The sequence below is a fragment of the Lottia gigantea genome (assembly GCF_000327385.1).
Source record: "Lottia gigantea unplaced genomic scaffold LOTGIsca_12, whole genome shotgun sequence".
NCBI lineage: Eukaryota > Metazoa > Mollusca > Gastropoda > Lottiidae > Lottia > Lottia gigantea.
In genome coordinates, this window is record NW_008707225.1 from 214,864 (window position 1) to 232,055 (window position 17,192).

General features: G+C 35.6%; 1 protein-coding gene across 1 annotated transcript; it reads right to left on the reverse strand.

The window, feature by feature from the left end:
- Positions 1-5,001: 5,001 nt before the first annotated feature.
- On the reverse strand, positions 5,002-5,886 carry LOTGIDRAFT_94997 (hypothetical protein; the record flags this gene model as incomplete). Its single annotated transcript, XM_009047979.1, has 1 exon — positions 5,002-5,886. A coding segment is annotated over one exon (885 nt), but the record flags the coding sequence as incomplete, so codon positions are not given.
- Between the last annotated feature and the right edge of the window lie 11,306 nt (positions 5,887-17,192).

A 17,192-nucleotide genomic window follows, 5' to 3' on the forward strand; every position in this document is an offset into this window, starting at 1 on the left:
TTCTTTGTTCTCTCCAGTTTTCTTGACACGGTGATTCTCGGCTGTCTGTTTTTCTTCTAATCTGAAGTGAACACGTTTGATATTTGACGTAAAAGCTTGTATATGGTATGACCTCATCATGTTATAATGGTTGTTATTGGATGCCATCAGTTGACTTGAAATGGATATAATGCAGGATAAGCTTTACTGTCAATATCGCTTGTGAATCATGGATGGAGTAACACGATATAACAGAATATCACTGTCGCTTCCAGTCTATGGTAGTAGAATAGAATATCACCAGGACTGTAGTATATCACATAATTTTAGGTGATTCGGTCATCTATGTACATCTAGGCAGTTGGAATGACCATGCTGGTCTTTTATTTTGCTCTTCGTGAACAGACTGCACAGACAGTGTGTTTAATTTGGGATTAACAAGAGGCCAAAAGGCTAGAACCAAGGATACAATTTTCATACTGCCATTAGATTGGCGTTATTTAGGCTTTTGTTTTTTTTTCCGGGGAGGTTCGAGATAAATATCATCTAACAGTGTCATCGGTCAAAATTTTCTAGGGGTTGGGGGCCGTAGGGCAAAAAGTTCTCTTATAGGCAAGTCGGTGCGGAGGTTTGGCATCTAACAGGGCTACTAGCATGCCGGTAACTATTTTTCGTGCATACAGAACAAAAAAAAAACAATTTTTGACCATTAAAAGAAAAAGCCACATTAGTTCACATGGATAATATCATTGGTTCAAGATTCTGTAAAGATTGTAAAGAGGTTTTCTAAAAAAAAAGGTATGTGTATCATGGGCACTATAGCATCAATTTGCACCATTCCAATTTTCAGTTAGAAATTCCGCAAAAAAGTGTCTGATGACCACAGACGTCTGAAAAATTGATTGGTGCAAATTAATGAAATTAGTATCCCCAATGCACATAAAAAATTTTTACAATCCCTTTTAGACTTTGGTCTTTTACTAAACATTTTTAGCAGTGACTATGGGTGACTTTAAGGTACTCATAAAGAGGGCTCACTTGAACAATGAGGACACTTATTCAGGTCACATTTCTTTGGCATATCAACTGTGATTTGAACCCACCATGATATGCTTATTCTGACTTATCTTCATATTATTTCTCCACCCAAACAATACTGTCGTCACTGTAGGGGTATACACTATCCGATATACTTCAAAATAGTCACCAGAGGCTCGTAATTAAATTACTGAACAGAACAGATCAGCTACTCAGGCCATCCCACACCATATTAGCTACAAACATTTCTTTACGAGAGCAATCGTCTATGGGTGACTTTAAGGTACCCATAAAGAGGGCTCACTGGAATAATGGGGACACTTATTCAGGTCACATTTCCTTTGCATATCAACTGTGATTTGAACTCACCATGATATGCTTATTCTGACTTATCTTCATATTATTTCTCCACCCAAACAATACTGTCGTCACTGTAGGGGTATACACTATCCGATATACTTCAAAATAGTCACCAGAGGCTCGTAATTAAATTACTGAACAGAACAGATCAGCTACTCAGGCCATCCCACACCATATTAGCTACAAACATTTCTTTACGAGAGCAATCGTCTATGGGTGACTTTAAGGTACCCATAAAGAGGGCTCACTGGAATAATGAGGACACTTATTCAGGTCACATTTCTTTGGCATATCAACTGTGATTTGAACCCACCCTGATATGCTTATTCTGACTTATCTTCATATTATTTCTCCACCCAAACAATACTGTCGTCACTGTAGGGGTATACACTATCCGATATACTTCAAAATAGTCACCAGGGGCTCGTAATTAAATTACTGAACAGAACAGATCAGCTACTCAGGCCATCCCACACCATATTAGCTACAAACATTTCTTTACGAGAGCAATCGTCTTAGTGGCTCAGAAAACACCTCATGGAAGTAGCCTATAACAATTAATTCAATTTAATTTTGGGTTTAAACCACTAAATATGAGTCTTATGTCTGAATGTATATATACCCTAGAGTAATATGAATCGGATAAGGTTCGTCTTTAAAAAAAATTGAATTAACCTTAATATCATAAAAAAAAATACCGTATTAGAAATAATAAACTCTCTATAGCCATATTGATCGCTCTCTAAGCTACTTAAATATATCGAAAATTAACATTTATAGCAGAGTATAGGAATAGAAAATATATATATAATGAACCATAGAATCCCACAAGTTTAATCCTTGATCCTATAGGATCAATTTTAAAAACCCGTTCATTCATTATTCAATCTTTGTTCACCCAAAAATGGGCTTTCAGCTTATAAAGTTTACATGTATATATTTTAAACCCGATCACCATGTACCAAATTATTTATAATTGCGATTCAAAAGTTGGGAGTGTTTTAAGTGTAACAGCCTGTTTCTGTGAATCTTGAAATTTTAAAAGCCTAATAGCACAGATCTCACGATTCTTTTGTGAATCATGAAGTTTTAAAAGCCTAATAGCACAGATCTCACGATTCTTTTGTGAATCATGAAGTTTTAAAAGCCTAATAGCACAGATCTCACGATTCTTCTGTGAATCATGAAGTTTTAAAAGCCTAATAGCACAGATCTCACGATTCTTCTGTGCATCTTGAAATTTTAAAAGCCTAATGGCACAGATCTTACGGTTTATCTGTGAATCTTGAAATTCTAAAAGCCTAATAGCACAGGTCTTACGATTCCCATCTCTGACAAAATTTCCTTGTGTGTCCAACGCTTATTATAAATACGGTATAATTTTCATATTTTCGTCTGTTTCTATTAAAAAATGAAGCCGACTTCTCTATAAGTGGACAGTATTTTCTACTTAACGGATTATATTTTCATAAAGTCGTCTACGTTGAGATAATAAACGTTAAAAAGTGTGAAGAAATTGAGACGAAGAAAGCCCAGGGGTATAGTAATCGTTGGGGTTTTAATTGAGCCGTACGGCTGCCATAGACATAGTGATAAACAACCTAAATAGAGAACTATTACCCAAACGATGTCCATAAAGTGGTTATATTACAAGAATTTTTCCAAATTGAAGATCCTTCAAACCAGGTGACGCTTGGCCACGATTTCTTGATTAATGTAAGTCATTGAAGACCTACAAACCTTTCAATTATGGGATTCGTTACGTTATATTCAGTTTATTTGAATCTTGAAAATCTTAACGAATACCAAGAAATTAAACGAAACATTGAAAATTTGCCAGCCTTTAGTGTAGTTACGTGGTATAGGGGTGTTCAAAACGTTTGGCAATATGCGCCACCAACAAGGGAACTTATATGAGAAGATTGTATTAATTTCATTGTATGCTGACATACGTTTGGGCCTGAAAATTTGAAGAAACACTGTTCATTTGAGCCTTTATTTGCAATAAAACTCGATTTCTTGATAAGTGATGATTCTGCTTGCAGCATTATTTATACTTCCGATATTTCAGTGTGAACAAAGTCTATAAAAAAAAAACGGAACACAATATTGTATGGTATACTTTATTATACCATTAAATTGTGTTCCGATATTTAATATGATTTCTACCTCTAAATGTCGCTAAAGGACTATTTAAAAAAAACTGTATGCCGTCAAAAACATATCCAAATCTTTTATGATAAAATTTCAAGGGCGAACAATAATTGAAAGTCGAGTATTCATAGTATACATACTAGAACAGATGTAGATAATTTGCAAATGAAGATAGATTATGTGTACATTTTAAAATTCCCCCCGCTTAAGTTATATAAAGAAATTTTAAACAGATTTCTTAACTGTTTCACTTACATTCGGAGAATTCAAGTAGCTTATTGTTGTTATTTGTCTGTTCCCCTATCAACCAACATCTATCTGGTTTCAAATATGATCGTAATCACAAAATATTATAACAAAATGTTGAAGCTATCATATTAAATGGTACTCTATCAATCAGTTGTTTATTATACCCCGATAGTATTTAGACTATATCAGACTGAACTAGCTAATAATTGAAGATTAATCAGATGCCTTTAGCCTATAATTTGGTCATCCATCATGGTTATGGTGCGTCCAGTAAGACAAGAACTTGACCATACCTCATGGAATGATAGAGTATCATTACTTTTGTAAGTTACAAAGGCCAAAGTGGCTTGGTTAGTGTATGTATATCCTGTGTTTTTAAAAATGGTCTTCAAAGTTGATGGAAACGCCTACTTGTTCTTAAGGGTCCGAGGTAACACCTCAATACAGAGGCGTATTAAGCATGGGCAAGTGTATCGGAACAGTACAGGCAGCCCGTTAGTCAACCCATTAGTGGATCTGTGGCACCAATCTCTGACAAAACGAAAGCTAGATCGATGTTTTGGCATTGCAAAATTTCTACTACCTATATGTAAACTTGGAAGATTTTTTCATTCTGACGTATCTATATGTTCCATTCACGAGTAAATGCAATGGTTTCTCACAAGACTTAACAAATGAAGATAAATGGTATTAGAGATATTCAGACATTCATGCATAGGTAATATTACCACATGTCAATGCCATTTATTGTTGATAGGAAAGTTTCAGCTAAATTATGCAATATATATTGCCTGTGACTATCTTTCATCTTCAGACACAGAAATTTCATACATAATTTTTTTTAATTTTCGAAGAACACATTAATAATAATTAAACACTGCTAAGGCTTTTTGTCTGACAATTTTCTTTCAGGGCAAACCACTGATTACATTGTGGAGTTTGTTTGTTATCCGATTTTAATGTAATTATATCATGTTCATTTTCCACGTTATCAAGTAGCGATATTTCTTGATGATTCGCATTATAAACAGCTTTTGTCCGTTTCCCGTGTCTTTCTAAACAAAGTGAGAAATTTCCATCAGTTTGACAAGGTTTCTTCGCTTGATTTCCTACTTTCCGATTGCTGCCATTCAGTAAACGATTTTTCTCATCGAGTGACTTCACTTTTTTATTGCAACACGAAAATTGTTTTAGAACGCGTCTTACGTGCCGTCGTCTTAATGTAAACAAACCATAAAGAATTGGATTAAGAGCACTATGGGTCATAAAAATACTTTCCGCTACTGCCAAAGGCTGTTTTAATTTAATTGCATAATCACTGTAAATTCGTATTAGGGTAATGATAAAGTAAGGTGTTAAACAGACTAGAAATCCAATGATCACTGTTAATGTTAGAATAACAGCACGCCTTTTAGCTGCTGTCACCAGGCCACGACGAACGGACATCCGAGGCGACTGGACGTGATCGTCTTCAGTCTGGTTGCTATGATTTCGATGATCACCATTGCCTCGTGTCCAGACAACTGAAATTATCTTTATGTAACAATATAGCATCACAGACGATGGAATAACAAGGATATAAAGGGTCATATACGTCATGTAAACTTTCCTTTGCCATTCGGCTGTATAGCCATGACTAACACACGCACGACGCGGAGTTCCGTCAAATTTAGAACCCTTTTCCACCTGAACGAATATTAAGAGTTGGGGAGATGCGAAGATAAAGGCCATTAACCATGCCAGGAACACTTTTCGGCCTATTCTAGGACGAGAGGCTAATGCTTGAAGAGGTTTAACTATAACTTGATAACGGTCAATACTCATTGCCATCAAGAGAAATGTTGCACTTGAGAATGTCACTATTTGAAGATAAACACACACTTTACACAATACAGGTCCCAATATCCATTCATCAAACGCTAAGAAGAGGATTTCAGTTGTATTAGTAAAACATGCCACTGCTAAATCTCCTATTGCCAGATTTAATAAGAATATATTGACACGTTTAATGCGACGGGAATGTTTACATACAATGGTTAAAATTAAGGTTGTGTTGCCCACAATGGTACAGATCATAATAAATGACACTATGGCTACACGTTCTGTAATTTCACTGGTCCACACATAATTCACTGTACCGTTCGTTTCCAGATCCCTTCCCTCCACAGAGTCCACATTTTCAGGAATATATTCCTTAGACTCATTTGTGCCAAGAGCTTCAAGAACCTCCATACTTATTCCATTATCTGGTATGGGACTTTAATAAACATCAGACAACGCCTACATCCCAAATCAAGAATATTTCAAGAATATATACCAATACACTATGTCATAGTAATAACAGAAAAAATTTTGGTACACATTTGCATATGCCATATACAGAAACATTGGTCTTAACAAAATCGCGTATATTATAAAACACTGAAACCTTTTTTGTAAACTCTCACTGCTATGAACAATAAAACAATGTGCTTTTTCCTTGCAGCTTTAATTGGTAATTAGGTAGCAGTGAATAGAAGACGTGTTTGAAGAGCACTAGTTAGACCGGATTCCAAAGGAAATAATATAACCATTATTATAACTATATAGAATAGAAGAATCCTGTTTATTATCATTAATCCATTATGAATATCTTAACACTTGATTTCTCTTCCTTCTATATTGGACATGACAGGAACGACAATATTCAACCGCCCTCGGGAATCTAAAATATACAAATATACATAAACATTGAATAAGATTAAGTAGTAATCTAAACAACACTTTAGGAAATCAAAACACAAGTCACAAATCATTCAAAGTCTTGTCAGATCCCGTAGGCTGTGTTGGTGTTTGTGCCAAGTCCTTTATTGTGTTTCCAACTGGTGAATCCCATTTCCCCTAACCAAAATTTCAGATAAGTACCACTTGTATGTGTATATTAAATATGTGCAATATTTTAGAAAAAATCGTTTTCGAAAGGTTTTGAAATTACAATGATTTGGCTTAAATGAATTCTAAAATCAAGATACCTTATATTATTGTCAATATGAATTTAGTCTAAATTAGACTTATGCCTATTCACTTAATGGTGTCAGTATTTCTGAAGGGACGATTTGTTCACTTTAATCGTCCAAGTTATTACTGAAAACACGATTTGTTCACTTTTATCGTCGAAGTTAATACTGAAAACACGATTTGTTCACTTTAATAGTCGAAGTCATTACTGAAAACACAATTTGTTCACTAATCGTCGAAGTTATTACTGAAAACACGATTTGTTCACTTTTATCATCTCGATAAAATTGTCTCAGTAAGTTCTGAAATGACAACATTTCACTTTTATCGTCTCAGTAATAACTGAAAACTCGATTCGTCCACTTGTAACAATAATATTTGAAATGAGGGTGTGTATACATAAATCTCAGAAAGAACTTAAGATTTGTCTCTTTGAATCGTCTCAGTTATTATTGAAATGACGATTTGTTCACTTTAATAGTCGAAGTCATTACTGAAAACACAATTTGTTCACTAATCGTCGAAGTTATTACTGAAAACACGATTTGTTCACTTTAATCGTCCAAGAACTTACTGAAAACACGATTTGTTCACTTTTATCATCTCGATAAAATTGTCTCAGTAAGTTCTGAAATGACAATATTTCACTTTTATCGTCTCAGTAATAACTGAAAACTCGATTCGTCCACTTGTAACAATAATATTTGAAATGAGGGTGTGTATACATAAATCTCAGAAAGAACTTAAGATTTGTCTCTTTGAATCGTCTCAGTTATTACTGAAATGACGATTTGTTCGATTTAAACTTGCCCATATGTTCACAATTCTGTTCATTTCAATTATCTCATTAATTACTGAGTAGACGATCTGTCCACTTTAATCTGCCCTAAGTTGTCTTATGTCCTCCATATTCGTATTCATTGGTCTCTAAGGTCATTTCAAGTCTGACCAATTAATTTTTAATAACCAAGTGACATTTTTTCTTATGTCAACTTGTACTCTTGACACCATAGTGCGAGTTGCCATCAATGTTCAATGGAAACCAACAGTGTTACGAATGGTTTTTGCTTCGAATCAATCCTATAGTTAAAACAATGTCAGTAACCGCGACTATTTAAATAGTGTGTACTTTGCTATTTCAGGACGAATTGACGTCAAGCAGAAGTGTACTTGAGTTTAGGTAAAACTAGTTCTGAAGAAGGTGACAATTATTGGCTTTATGTCGAGATTTCAATAAGATATTTGCCAAGAATAATCTATTTTTAATTAAAATGTTAAATAGAAAATAGATAAAGCAATAAATAACAAATTATATTATCAATTTTAATATCTCGCCGAAAGAAGTGTCCATGATAATCTATATATAGACAACAATTTGCTGTTGTGAATCGATTGCGAGACGACTCCTTAGAGAACTACTGTTTGTGCTTCCAGCATACGGAGATCATCTTAATGATCTTGTAATGTACTTGCCTGTTGGCAGTGCTCGAATACAGTACTTATTAACGCTGTGCTTAAATATCATACATTTAGCGAAGATTATCGTATTTTCCATAAAGGCTTGAATTGAATAGAAAGGAAAAGGTCAAGTATAACACACTAATTCAATAGAAAATCAAATTGTCCTATCACTAGGAATGAACTGGCATAGTTTTATCAAGGACATTATCGAAGAAATAAAAGGAAACAGAGAGATGTATAGCAACTGATCACGCAAAATTGCATTCATGTACCTTCACATCTGGTTCTTACTTATAACCCGTTTCACGAAGGATTAATTTGGTCCCGTAAGTATCCGATCTACTTTTGGTCGATCGGTGTCATTTTTACAAAAAATTCGTGAACCTGTGAGCATAATCGAGCATTGCCCTACACATTCGGGGGCGATGGACACTGTCCCCCGAGGGAAGGGCACAGACAAGTGATCGGCTAATGTTTTTTTGCACTACAGACGGCTCGATCTGGTCCAGATTGTCCCTGGTGAATTAAATTTTTTGATGAGCCTCTAATCGTCCCGAATCGAGTCCGATCGTCACAGATCGCCTCAAATCGTCTACCGACCAATGGAGCATAATATGGGTAGGGGAAACCACGGACGTCTCTGGTACGCGAACGCACGCTTAATTATCCTAACAACAACCTCAAGACCCGATGGAGGTCCGCTTCCCATGAGCCAGTAACCGATCTTCGCGCGTTGTTCAATTGAGAGATTAACAGTACCGGTTCGAGAGAGTACGCTTTCGGCCGTTTAGCTCTGCCGGTCTTCCACTATACCTTGCGTGAGAGTTGCCGAATGAAGGCGTATATTGACACAGGATATGTTGGCACACACCAGCACGAAGGTTGGATACCTGCGAGGGTGATCGGGCACATGCGGGGCACAGGCGGTCGTCTGAGGATTTGGCGAGGGTCGAGCGCTTATGCTATGCCAAAAAACGCACGACCATCGCTCGAGAGTGCTAGAGGTTAAGCCGAAAAGTCAAGAGTGTGGGCGAGACAAGGTGAACTTCGGACGATTGGATACTGTTTTTCAATATGTTTAATCCGGTGGTCGGAACTCAATCAGGTCAAAAAAGGGGACGATCGGGTCTATCAAAAAAATAGATCATCAGGGACAACCTGGAGCAGATCGGGCCGATTGGAAAAAAACAATCCTTGGTGAAATGGGGGTATAAGCTGAGCGAAAGGCAGTAACAAACAAAGCAATGTTTAATTGAAATTTTCCAAAACGTCAGCAAACTTCGTTTCCAGATATTATTCCATCTGAAACTGAAGTTTGACTGATCCTTTCAGTCCAAGTCTTTGTATGTAAATTGAGTTGCATTTTTCATATCCGGAAAAGTATATTCATTACTTTGTATGTTAAGGTACAAATTGAGTTGAAAATTTCACAAAAGTTTCTCGTACGTTTTTAAATAGATTAACACCGAGTACATCCTCTGCTGACAATTTGTTCTTGTGTTATTCTGTTGAACTATAAAAGTAATTGATTCAATAAGGCATGAAGTTAAATCACTTTGTATCATTGATTTGGTTGACCTACATATAGATCAGATTATCAGTTTCAGTTCTAAAACATCATTATCAAGACGTGGTGACACTGGATGATCTAGATACAGATCAGATTATCAGTTTCAGTTCTAAAACATCATTATCAAGACGTGGTGACACTGGATGATCTAGATACAGATCAGATAATCAGTTTCAGTTCTAAAACATCATTATCAAGACGTGGTGACACTGGATGATCTAGATACAGATCAGATTATCAGTTTCAGTTTTAAAACATCATTATCAAGACGTGGTGACAGTGAATGATCTAGATACAGATCAAATTATCAGTTTCAGTTCTAAAAAATCATTATCAAGACATTTCAGTTCTAAAACATCATTATCAAGACGTGGTGACACTGGATGATCTAGATACAGATCAGATTATTTATGCCATTGATCCTGAAGTTACATCGAGCAGTGACAATCTGTTAAAGGGACAGGTCCGCCATCCGGATTTAGTCTGAGAAATGAGAATCAGTAATAGTGTTCACAACCCACCATCAAAATTTGAACCTTCAAATCCATGTTTGTCTAGAATTATTCGCGTTTGAAAGTTTAATGACGACTTGTCTTTTCATGACTGTTATGTATAGAAAATACATATATTTGTAGAATTATAGAAATAGAAAGTGTGCATCAGATTCAATATAACAATTTTTTAAAAAGATACATTTCAATACCAACATTGTAAAATCATTCTAGAGCGGTGGGCTTGCTACACACTAAGTTAATTCAGTGTCACCAAACAGTAATACTGAGAGTAAACAAATATTCAATCAACACTGATATTGTGCTCTGTTATTAAGCTAGCTAATCCTAGGCCGTTATCTATAATATAAATATAGGCTAATCAAGCTATTAACTCTCGGGTTATTTCTGACGTCTAATTTCCACACTGCTATTTTCAGACCAAATATCATCTATTAACTTACAGAATAAGTGCGATATGGCTTCTTTTATGTTTCCATGGTTACATTAATGTACCTTAATTTTAAATGACATTAATTAAAAGACACTATTTTACGTGCGTGTGTATTCAGGTGGTATATAAGAAAAGCTATTGTTTCATCCAAGCTGCATTCCGTGATACAAGAATAGTGGATATTGCAGTCAATGGTCTCAACATGGAAAACCAGATTTATTCTGTTTTTTATTTCTGACCTGTACCACTGCTTGCCGGGAGGTGTCTGTAATAAAACGAGAACATATAACAAATGTTTGTCCACAATTGAAATAAATTGGTAGGTTTTTCAATCATTTTCATCTTAAAGTGTGCCTTTGATTTGGTTACCAAAGCGTAATTTGCTGTCAGTAATTCCAGACATATTCAATCTCGAGTAAATTAATAAATTTAAAGTCATTTATATACGTCAGCCTGTGACAAATAACATAACTTCATTATCCAATACAGCTTTATTGGCCTAATCTGGTGCAGAAAGGTAGGATGTAAAACTCCATTTCGTTCCATTATTTAAATACAGCCCAGCTCGTCTTTTGACCCAATTAGATGCAGAAAGTTAGTCTTAATAGGCATATGTAGTCTTGATAGGCATATGTAGTCTTGATAGACATATGTGGCATATGTAGTCTTGATAGACATATGTGGCATATGTTGTCTTGATAGGCATATGTAGTCTTGATAGACATATGTAGTCTTGATAGACATATGTAGTCTTGATGGGCATATGTAGTCTTGATAGGCATATGTTGTCTTGATAGGCATATGTAGGTCCTTTTGAACCGGTAGTCTGATATTCACTGATATTCACTTGATAACGTTACCTGTAAGTGTTTCAAAACGTAGTAGGCTATGTAATAAACCTAGAAGTAGTGTTCTTAATGTTTACCTTCCTGCTTCTATATGTCTTACAAAGAATATAGTCTGATATTCAGTCGTAATTATGTTGTGACCGTGTGGGCGCAAAAGCCTTTGTTTTTTGTAGCATTCCACAAACATGATTTTCAGTCGTCACTCAACGAGTTAAAATGAAATCAGTAGCCATGCATGTAATATAGGGCAATTGATTATCAATTCATGCTCATTTTATTGAAACGAAGTTGAAATCAATGCATTTAAATGAATATATACTGACCGCTTTATTGAGTCGAAATAGCCTGCCTGAACTGACAAACACGAATGTGTAGGCGAATGGAGAAACAGAAGATGAGTATAAACACTAATATGACTGATACCTGCGGTACAATTTGTTATCTTATAGGAAGTCAATAACCAAACTTTAAGTTATAATATTTAGATGACATGTACATCCACTTCCGTTTTCTGCTCAGCGTTATACATTTTTTATCATTGCTAACTTTGAATTCACATGATGATTTTCCTCACCCTGTTTACATGCCGGTCTTCCATTAAACTAACAGTGCGAACTGTTTTAACAATAGTCACAATTTTTTGTTGTTGCCAAGAATGGAGCATTTCTGAACCCGCTGAATACAATCATGTGAAAAGTTTGCACTTAATTCAGCAATGTGATCTTTCCTTCAAAATGACGAGGCTTTTTCAATTGTTTCCGTTCATGTTTCATGTTCATTGGGTCTACGGTTGTCAACTTCAACTGCCAGTCGAACTATCCACAAATGCAATGACCGATCAGCTGTAATCCTCAGATTACAGACTTCATGCAATAGGGCAACTAGACGATGCTTTTACTGCCATCGGAAAGGACCCATTATTCGTCAACTATTAGTCAATGCTTTACATCTGGTTATTTAGTATCTCATCTCGGATAGTCAGGTCAACAACAATACATACTACTTCACTGATCTTGCCGAATAAGGACATAGGAAAACCAAAACGGATTCGATTGTAATATTCTAAATTCTTAAATCTAACAAATTAAAGACCATTATGCTGTAGGTATCAGTTAATGGCAATGGTCGTTAGTAGATTCGTACAAGTTCATTAAAGTATCTTCTAGTTCATGGACATCACCTGTTATTTCCTTTCAGAAATCTTATCATTTTTTACCAGCAATTAACTGCAACAAGCTTTTCAATTAGCTCTATATATCATAGAATACCAGAGTATCATTCGTGACTTGCTATAACATTGTAGTGCTCTTTGTATTTAATAATTGGTTAAGATGGGAAAAGATTGCCTGGAAGGTGGAATGTCTGGCCAAACCTCATTAACTAGCCAGTAGATAGTGTCAAGATTTTATTAATGAATCACTGCTACTGTACATTAAGATATTTTTAAGAACGTTGCAGGCATCCCTAATGCCATTGTATAGATGACTCTTAAATCTGTTAAGTCTTTTCTTAAAGAAATCTTAACTTTGCGTGAGAAAACTTAGAAAGGTTTGACATTAACAGAATGACAGAAACTTATGACATATTTGATTAAAACAGGTGAAGAGCGATGTCTGAATTTATATCACATAAGACCGATGAACTCCAGGTCACAATTACTATGACAGGAGCCGTTCTCACCAAGGTGTCGATACCAAGTTGCTGCCTCAGACAGACCTGATAAACCTCTGTCATCAAGATTGAGCACTGAGCATCATAATTGTTCATAGCATCAATTTAAAATGATATAACTGGAATCAGTTTTTCTAAGCAAAGAAGATGCTTGTCAGCTCCGTAGAGTTCGTTTCAGGCCGAAATGATTCTTGAAGATATATCTTGCAAATAAACCGGCATTTTTAGTAGATTCGAGTTTAGGAACAAGATGCCAGTATGTTGCTATTGATTCTTTAAATGGATCCCTCGTATACACCAAGTATATGTAAAAACATGCATCGAATGATCTAATTACGCTATTTAGATGTACATGCATAGCCAAAAATTATCGGAAAATATAATGTTTGAACTATTTCTTACCACCGGATAAATTCTATTAGTGTTTAGAGCTGCTAATAAATTCAAATATAATCAATCTGTATACTTTGAATACAATGAATAGTCTATGAATTAAAAATTTATGTTAATTAATGACATGATTGATATCAATAATATCAGGTTACAATAAGTTAATCGGATACTGATTTATAAATAATTAAATATAACCAATTTATGACCCCAATGTGCAATTTAGAGAACAGCAAAATTTCCACAAACGTAACTATATTGAATGATTACAATGTAAAAAAAATAACAATTTGCTTCAATAAACTAGCTGATATACGGTCAACCCCTTTGGAATTGGTATTTACCGGACCATTGCCATTGTGTCGACTGGAATAATGAAGTATGATGATCCAAGATCATTCAAAATTATTCAAGATCATTTGACCAATGTCATCATGATGCAATCTTAAATTCCAAAAGTTACTCCTAAAGATTCATTATTTGGATGAGTTGCACCATTGACTCACGAGAAGGAAATGCGTTCCTTGGGAATCCCAAAATGTTCTTGAAAGCAGATAACATATATCCCGAGATGTTATTGAAAGCAGATGACAAGGATCCCAAGATGTTATTGTTAGCAGATGAAAGGATCCCAAGATGTTATTGAAAGCAGATAACAGGTATCCCAAGATGTTATTGAAAGCAGATAACAGGTATCCCGAGATGTTATTGAAAGCAGGTAAAAGGATCCCAAGATGTTATTGAAAGCAGATGAAAGGATCCGGAGATGTTATTGAAAGCAGGTGAAAGGGTCCCAAGATGTTATTGAAAGCAGATGAAGGGATCCCAAGATGTTATTGAAAGCAGATGAAAGGCTCCCAAGATGTTATTGAAAGCGGATGAAAGGATCCCAAGATGTTATTGAAAGCAGATGAAAGGATTCCAAGATGTTATTGAAAGCAGATAACAGGTATCCCGAGATGTTATTGAAAGCAGATGAAAGGATCCCAAGATATTATTGAAAGCAGATGAAAGGATCCCAAGATGTTATTGAAAGCAGATGAAAGGCTCCCAAGATGTTATTGAAAGCGGATGAAAGGATCCCTAGATTTTATTGAAAGCAGATAAAAGGATCCCAAGATGTTATTGCAAGCAGATGACAAGGATCCCAAGATGTTATTGAAAGCAGATGAAAGGATCCCAAGATGTTATTGAAAGCAGATGAAAAGATCCCAAGATGTTATTGAAAGCAGATGAAAGGACCCAAGATGTTATTGAAAGCAAATGAAAGGATCTCAAGATGATATTGAAAACAGATGAAAGGATGCCAAGATGTTATTGAAAGCAGATGAAAGGATCCCAAGATGTTATTGAAAGCAGATGAAAGGATTCCAAGATGTTATTGAAAGCAGATGAAAGGTATCCCGAGATGTTATTGAAAGCAGATGAAAGGATCCCAAGATATTATTGAAAGCAGATGAAAAGAACCCAAGATGTTATTGAAAGCAAATGAAAGGCTCCCAAGATGTTATTGAAAGCAGATGAAAGGATCCCAAGATGTTATTGAAAGCAGATGAAAGGATCCCAAGATGTTATTGAAAGCAGATGAAAGGACCCAAGATGTTATTGAAAGCAAATGAAAGGATCTCAAGATGATATTGAAAACAGATGAAAGGATGTCAAGATGTTATTGAAAGCAGATGAAAGGATCCCAAGATGTTATTGAAAGCAGATGAAAGGATTCCAAGATGTTATTGAAAGCAGATGAAAGGATCCCAAGATGTTATTGAAAGCAGATGAAAGGACCCCAAGACGTTATTGAAAGCAGATGAAAGGACCCCAAGACGTTATTGAAAGCAGATGAAAGGATCCCGAGACGTTATTGAAAGCAGATGAAAGGATCCCGAGACGTTATTGCAAGCAGATGAAAGGATCTCAAGACGTTATTGCAAGAAGATGACAAGGATCCCAAGATGTTATTGAAAGCAGATGAAAGGATCCCAAGATGTTATTGAAAGCAGATGAAAGGACCCCAAGACGTTATTGAAAGCAGAAAGCAGATGAAAGGATCCCAAGATGTTATTGAAAGCAGATGAAAGGATCCCAAGACGTTATTGAAAGCAGATGAAAGTATCCCAAGACGTTATTGAAAGCAGATGAAAGGATCCCAAGATGTTATTGAAAGCAGATGAAAGGATCCCAAGATGTTATTGAAAGCAGATGAAAGTACCCCAAGACGTTATTGAAAGAAGATGAAAGGATCCCAAGATGTTATTGATAGCAGATGAAAGGATCCCAAAATGTTACTGAAAGTAGATGAAAGGATCCCAGACGTTATGACAGGCATCCCAAGATGTTATTAGATGGCAAGACGCTGTTAGAAGCATTAACAGGTTACAGGTCATCCCAACACGTTATTGTAAGCAACTGACATGACATCTCAAGATGTTATTGAAAGCAGATGACAGGGATCCCAAGACAGGTATCCCAAGACGTTTTGAGATGGCATGGATCACAAGACGTTTTGAAAGCATTTGACGTCTCAAGATGTTTTTTAAAGCAGACGACAGATCATCCCAAGATGTTGCAAGCATTTGACAGGTCATTCCAACACGTTATTATAATCAATGAACAAGAGATATCAAGGTGTTTTTACGAAAGAAGACTACAGGACACCCCAAAAAGTTATTGTAAGCAGACGACAGGGCATCTACAATTGTTACACTACCGGGAGAGGCCAGCAGAATCTTCACGCTAAAGCAGGAAAGAGGAACTTGACTTGATGAGATTAGAGGTTTAACAATAATGATGTCGACGAAACCATGTATAATTAAGCAGAAGTGTTATTAGAATAATAACAGTAAACAGGAAATAATTTATGATCAAAATAGTCCCTCGGATCAATCACAAACATCAATTTCACCTTTCACATTTTCTTCTCCATGGCAAGATAAATTGACTGTCCACTTTTTAGTGTCTTGTGTCGGAAATAACTTATTGATGTCCAGTGATTGACCACTGATTGATCAGTGATAGTCAACGACCCTCATTCAATTACTTCAGTTAATATATTGATCGTCGTACGTGCTAACGGGCGAGAGTCTAGAAATTTCGACATTTTCAAATCCCCGATTCTTTAAAGAATAATGTACTTTGATTATATAAGTACATTCTGAAATGCTATTCTGACCGAGTGATTAGACAATAATTGAATTGTCGCAGTCATTCGTGTACATACTCTTTTCTTTTACTTGTTGAACTTCCTATTCTACTTAGTAGACAAGTTCAGACGCAGTGATTCCTGACCAACATATATCTTCTCGCCCTTCATTGCAGGACAGGAAAATCATACTGGGATCCCGATATCCGTTTTGATCGTTAATTTTTACCAGACGTCTTGTCAAAGTTTTTTTTTATCAGACGTCTTGTCAAAGTTTTTTTAATCAGATGTCTTGTCTAAGTTTTTTTATCAGAGGTATTGTCAAACAATTTTTATCAGACATCTTGACAAAGTATTTTTTATCAGACGTCTTGTCAAAGTATTTTTTATC